General features: G+C 40.8%; 1 protein-coding gene across 1 annotated transcript; it reads left to right on the forward strand.

Moving 5' to 3' along the window:
* Positions 1-1,455: 1,455 nt before the first annotated feature.
* FGF4 (fibroblast growth factor 4) lies at positions 1,456-7,066 on the forward strand. The gene is made up of 3 exons (XM_053448783.1): positions 1,456-1,980; positions 3,749-3,852; positions 6,889-7,066. The coding sequence occupies exons 1-3, from the start codon at positions 1,674-1,676 to the stop codon at positions 7,063-7,065; spliced, it is 588 nt and encodes a 195-aa protein (XP_053304758.1). The 5' UTR covers positions 1,456-1,673; the 3' UTR covers position 7,066.

A 7,066-nucleotide genomic window follows, 5' to 3' on the forward strand; every position in this document is an offset into this window, starting at 1 on the left:
CGCTTAGGAACAAAACTGTTTCATTATTTGTTTGAAGCATCATTTTCTTTAGGATAAAATGTAAGTAATACGCGGTGCTATTTAAATAATGTAACTTCTAATAATCAGGGAATGCGGGAAGTAAGCGTGGAATTCCCTATAACAGGATCTGAGGACGGCAGGTACGGTTTCGGCAACATGTGGTCTCCTCAAGGAACGTCTGAACCACACAGACTTCATCGCACTTGGTGAAAACTAACCCTTCCCGTTGCTTCTCCTTTACATTGGGCTGAGACACATGGAGCCGAAATGCTCTCGCAGTTGTTAAAGTCCTTCCAAGAGATATCAGAATACATAAGGATTTAACAATTATTTTTTTCCTCCCCCGTTCCTCTCGTTGGTGTTTGCTGGATGGACCAGTTTCAGGGTATGACATTGAGCCGCGGGGATGAGGGGCGACACTGTCATTTCCTCAGTGCTTATTGTCCGGACCTGAGTAAAAGTAACGAGAAAGTTTCTGAATGGTCCTTGGCACCTGGTAATTGTGCACCGGACGGCCAGGACTATCAATGCTGTGTTTGTTAATGCTAGGGGAAGAGCACAGGTTTTCACACCTACGCTTTGGGGCAATTTTGCCCCAGGCCATCAAGCTAGTTCTAGCCTCTTTAGTCTATGGACTAATTTTTTTTTTATTTATTTATTTTTTTTTTTTTATCTCAGAAGAATAAAACATAAATTTATATAAATATATGAAATAAAAAATAATAGATATATATTGCCTGTGTTATATATAGTATTATATTAATAGAATTATTGAAATATAGTATTATAAGGTAATATTACATAAAGTATTATTAGATATATAAATATAGAATAATAAATAGATATAAAATATGTATGTTACAGATGTATAATAAAAAAGAAAAAAAATATAAGTATTAATTTCAAAATTTTCTCTTTTTTTTTCTTTTTTTTTAATTTTTTTTTAATTTTTTTTTTTTTTTTTACTAAATTATTATTTGCATTTGTAGCACAAACAAAATGATATCAATTCTTTCATTTGGAATTTCCGACTTTTTTTTTCCAGTCGTTTTTACCGTACGCTGTAACGATAGCGGGCTACGCATACTGTTTTAAAACATTCTTAGAAATTACATTTGCCGAGAGTGAGCGTTGCTTGCTTTGAAGTGTTTGTTTTGAACGCTGATCTGGCACTCGAGCGGTTAACGGGGCATTTAAAGATCTCCGGGAACTGTACGGTCGCAAAGCTTATAGTGACATTTCTCATCGCCTGTGAATAGAGACTCTTAAAGACTCGTCCTCACTCCCTTAGTGAGCTCAGTTCAGTGCCTGGGCTGACAGCTTCAGCTTGTAGATGAGCTGGAGGTGGTGATGTAATAGGTAGCCGGCCGATGGATATAAATATCGTGGCCAGGGTAAAGTGCTATGGCTGAGCTGTTGGAGGAGATCAACACCTCGGACAAGTCCACTGCAGCTAACGACAAGTTGAGATCAAGTTCGAATAAACTTTCCTTGAGTCAACCCCCTTTTTAGAGAAGACTCCATGCGAGCGAAGAGAGCAAACCACACCTCCTCGTACAGCTAAGCAGTTGGTTTCTTTGATCTAAGTATATTTGGAGAACGGGTTGAGGTATTTTTAGAGCAATTGACTCCTTAAACCACGTGTGCCCACGATGATCAGGATGACTGTTCAATCGGCCCTCGTGCCAATCCTGCTCCTGGGACTGGTTTCGGGTACGGTGGACGGCGCTCCACTCTCTTCCACCCAGCGGAATGACACCCTGGATCGACGCTGGGAGACCCTCTTCTCCAGATCGTTGGCTAGGATCCCAGGGGAGAGAAAGGAAATTAATCGGGACAGCGACTATTTGCTGGGCATCAAGAGGCTGCGTCGCCTTTACTGCAACGTGGGCATCGGGTTTCATATCCAGGTTCTACCTGATGGCAGAATCAACGGAATGCACAGTGAAAACCGATACAGTAAGTCTTCTTCATTTTTATCAATTTGGCTGACGAGCGCGTTGGACGTCTGCCACCGGCACCAAGCTGGCACCAAACAGAAAGCCCCAAAAAATAGCTCTTAGTTGCTAAAATGTTGGTATTTTATTTATTTGCCGCGATGTAGCCTAACAACCCGCTTACAAAGTATGGCTTTCAGAATTCCAAGCACTTGATATAAAGTAACAGTAAATACTTTAAACAAATTAATTGAGTTTTCTTAATATTTTAAGTTTGGTTGTTGTGTCGCTGACCGTATTCTTTGCCAAGGAGTCGATCCGGCAAACGTTTCTCTTCCTATTAGATGAAGCCGTGACAAGGACCTGACATTTAATGCTAGGACTAGATTGTGTTCTGCTCCGTAGGACAAGTGCGTGCGGCGCAGGATTAGTGTCCTTGAGATCGTGATCTTTCTTTTTTGTCCACTAAAGCTTTAATAAAAACAAGGGACGATCTTAATACCCCCGAGAAATTGTTTTATTGAGTCCTTTCAAGAAGGTCTAATAAAAAAAATGGCATTTTCTTTGGACAATGCTTTATTCTGTAAGATTTCTACCAAACTAGGATTTTAGGAGATAATATATTTTAACGCATTAAATCAAACCTTTTTTTGGAATATTTACCAATATATACTAATATAATAATAATAATAATAATAATAATATATAATAAATATTGTAGCAGCTCTGCCGGTATGGATAATGGAATGGAATGACTTGAAATGCCACCTATGCAACTAATCCTAACCACGCTGCACCACCGGTGATATCTAATCTCTATCCAGATGTCGAGACATGAAGAACATTATGATTCAGCGGTGGGAACTGTAAGATGCCCCCTTTGTGGCTTATTGGCATTAAACATAAAGTTACATTTATACAAAGTTCCCCTTAATTGATAAAATTTAGAGTTTTCGACCAGATATTTTTGGCTGTTAGAACATGAGAAGCTGAGAAGTGCGGCGAGGAACGTAACTTTTAAATATGAATGTCAGACAGAAAAGCATTTGTTAGTGACTTAACCCCTTGCCCTATTGCACAACCTGATCCGCCAGGGCAACAATAGGATTTAGTCTAAGACGGCACGATGACGAATGCCCAAGTTAGTCAACCCTGAAGGGACCTAAACTGAAGAACATGAATGTGATAAAACCCGCAAGGGCTCAGGAGAGAGAGAGTTAATCAAAAGTCATTTAAGAGATCATACATTTGGACGCTGCATAATTTACACCAAAATTTCCAATGCATAAAATATCCACGTTTTATTATTTTATAGAATTTGACAAATAGTTTCTGGTTTTCTAACATCATATAAAATTCTGGAGTATCTGTAGAGCATTTAGATGAGAAGAAGTTCTATTCAACTTGGCCAGATGGATCGGCAATATGGTGCCCAAGATACGCCATAGTGATTAGTTACACAGTATGACATCATAACACAACTACATTAATCCAAGATACTTGGACATATAAAATATTAGTACACTGCAAGTGGTCATTTTATATGATGTTAGAAAACCACAAACTATTTGTCAAATTATATAAAATAACGAAACTTGGATATTTTACCTGAATTTTTTTTACTCCTTTTCTTAGTACAGTTTAAATGAACGTCTATTTCTAAAGATAGCGATACAAAATCCTTAATGTTTGCGTTGATAAGAGCGGCGAAATCTGTGCTAAATGGTTTGAAATTAGGAACTTTCTTCCGGGATAGTCTTTGATACATCTGCCTCTTTCTCCTTTTTTAGGTTTGCTTGAGATTTCGCCGGTGGAAGTCGGCGTCGTGAGTCTGTACGGCGTCAAAAGCGGACTTTTTGTGGCCATGAACGGGAAAGGCAAGCTTTACGGATCTGTAAGTAACATTCAACACTCAAGTCATTTATGGTGAAAAAAAAAGACGCAAGTCCATCAAGTTCACCCATGACGGCGTATGTCAATGTCCTCCGTGACGTGCAACACGCCATTTAGCATAGTCTCCAAAAACGTACCCTTTATCAAAATACTGGAATATTTATAGAACTCGGAATATCCATTTTATGCTTCGATATTCAGATTCCCGGGAACCGTTTAGATCTCGTTACATCGTCGTGCGATTTTGTCGAAGTATTAGTTTGGGAGTTGACGGCAAAGATTGAATCCTCCAATCTGGGAAGACGTGGAAAGGCACAGTTAATGTGTGACATGAGTCAGGACGGGGAGATATGTGGATGTATATATAGCTCGCATAGCTGCGCGGAACTCGAGGTGCGGTATGCCGTGTTGTATGGGGGGATTTTTAGCAGGCTACCGATCCCACGCTTTGAAGTCCGTGCCATTCTTTGCATTGCGGGAGAGGACGTTTAATTAATGTCTTCTCTGCTGTAAATGGGCTCGCTTCCCCGGAGACCTCCCGTACTAAAACCCATACCTCCACTAAGCCGCCCCGCATTGTAGTTCAATTGTAGTTCTACAGTTTGTAGCTCAATTGATTTCATGCAAAGACATTCTTTGAATTAAACAATTAACTGGCATTTAAAAAAACATTTTCCACGACACAATCCCGTAGTGTGGTTTACAAATTGTCTTCCTAAGAGGCCGCCCGGTTCTTACACGGATTCCTGCTTTAAAACAGGTGTCCTTGTGTAATTTTAAATACCCAACCTGTGTTCAAGCAGGACTATTCTTGTTACCATTGGCGTAGTGGACGTCCCTGTTGTTCAGATCTATATAGGAAATCGGGATTTTGTTCCAGGTGCGGCAGAATTAAAATGTCAGTTGTCCCCGTTCTAATCTGATTCCGCCTGTCTGCTATTTGGTTATGGATTGCGTATGATCTGCTCCGCCAGCCACCGCCTGGGGCTATTTACTAGAATAATTGTGAGATTAGAATAATTGTGAGATACGGGAGGGAAAAAGACGTGTCCGCAGGTGCCGCAAGCTATCCAAGGGGTCCTGTGGGCAGCTGCTCATCAAAGCGTTGATTCTGAGATAACATCTGTCTCGAAGTTCCTAACAACCTCCATGCCTCCGATTTAAAGGAAACGCAAAGATTTAAAAGCGCTATTTTTCATCTTAAATTCTCATGATAACGTCCATCCTAAAAATGCGTTACTGAAATGCTCTTCAAATCCTAACTAATTAAATACAATTGCCCCTAAAAACATCTAAATGCGTGAGATGCTGTAACCTGCCCTGCAGCTGTTTGCAGTGTAAATAAGAGTGCGTTCCGTGACACTTCTGCGACACTATTGGGGTTCTGTGCAAAAAGTGGTCTCATCTCTAAAAAGGCTGTTTCTGCGGTTCGGACCGTTCTGGTGGTTGTTATGGTGATAAGAATACTATTCAAACTTTGCACTGGAAATCGAGCTCCAAATACACAAAACCTAAGAATTTGTACATAGAAACCTAGAAGTTGCCAGCAGATCGGCCCCATTCGGCCCCCATCTAGTCCCCGTTTCTCCTGCTGTAGAGACTCAATCCTTAATCGGTCGTTGGTCTCGTCTTAGATTCAGGAGCCGTATGCCTATCCCATGCATGTTTAATACCCTGACTGAATTACCCTCTACCACTTCTGCTGGGAGCCTGGTTGACTTATCTACCACCCTTGGTTAGTTTGCTGAAACCCTAAAACTTTCCCCAGCTCTGTAATATGGAACTGGCTACCCGGTCTCAGGTATCTGCTCCACAGACGCATGAAACTTGTATAATGATTTCATTCAGGAGTTATCGGCTGGTCTGGGACTTTTCGGTGGATCGGCTCTTCTGGTCCAGCATGCAGTGTCGTTCGTAAAGCGATAACTCATATTAATATATTACATGATGACAATCACAGTCATGTCATAGACCGGCCCGTATAGCTTCCGGTCTTGTTGGATGCGTTCCGGATCTGTATAGTAAAAGGGTCTCACAATAGCGCTCGTATTATAATTCTAAACAGAAGAAATGATCATCCGTCCTTTTCAAACCACTTCAAACGCTGAAGATTAGAGACGTCTCTTTGAACTTCGTCTGTTTTAGTATCCTGAATGAATCCGTCTGATAAGTGTTTTCCACCAGGAGAAAAAAAAAAAAGATGCGTTGCGGACAGGTTGCTTAGAACAATAGTTACGCGAAACAGGCCAGATTAAACATGTCTACGCACTCGAGTCAGGCTCTTTGAGCGGTTAATCTGTGCTCTTTATGAGAGATCATCATAAATCTCGTCATTTCGCACACATAGAAGAAACAATGTTAATGTGGGGTTCATTCACTAAACTGGGAGTTTGCAGGTGAGACGAGGATTCTGGATTCTCAACTTCACTATTATTATAGGATGGTCGATCCACGTGAGCTTCTCTTGTAAGAAGGGTTGAGTTGGCCCTGTAATCTAAGACAAGAGAGTCAGAAGCTTACATGTAATATAGGGAGGTTTTACTTTACGGAGGGGATAGTGGATAAGTGGAGCAGCCTCCCAGAAGAAGTGGTAGAGGGTAATACAGCGAGGGAATATAAACATTCATGGGATAGACATACGGCTCCTGAATCTAAGACGAGACCAACGACCTATTAATGGTTTAGGTCTTTACAGCAGGAGAAACGGGCGACTAGATGGGGGCCGAATGGGGCCGATCTGCCGGCAGATTCTATGTTTCTATGTATAGATTATTTAATTTTTGGTGCAAATGTCTATAAATGAGATGGCCCAAGAGAGAGACACAAAATGTAGACTCTTTTAGTAGACCGTGCCCTCTTAAACCTCCAGGACAACTGATGTTAGAACTTCTACTGGAATACAGAACGTTCTTAGTAATTCCGCTTAAGTTTCAGCTTAAAGTTAAGCAAGTTTTATAATGCACAGATGATGTTTTTGCTCTAAAATGACTGTTTTTTAACTTAGATTTCCACTTTCTTTCTTTTTTTTGTCCCAAAGAAATATTTCAACGAGGAATGCAAATTCAAAGAGACTTTGCTACCCAATAACTACAACGCCTACGAGTCCAGGAGATACCCCGGAATGTACATCGGCCTGAGCAAAAACGGACGGACAAAAAAAGGGAACAGGGTTTCCCCGACCATGACTTTGACTCATTTCCTTCCCCGGATCTGAA

Source organism: Spea bombifrons, chromosome 10, assembly GCF_027358695.1.
Source record: "Spea bombifrons isolate aSpeBom1 chromosome 10, aSpeBom1.2.pri, whole genome shotgun sequence".
NCBI lineage: Eukaryota > Metazoa > Chordata > Amphibia > Anura > Pelobatidae > Spea > Spea bombifrons.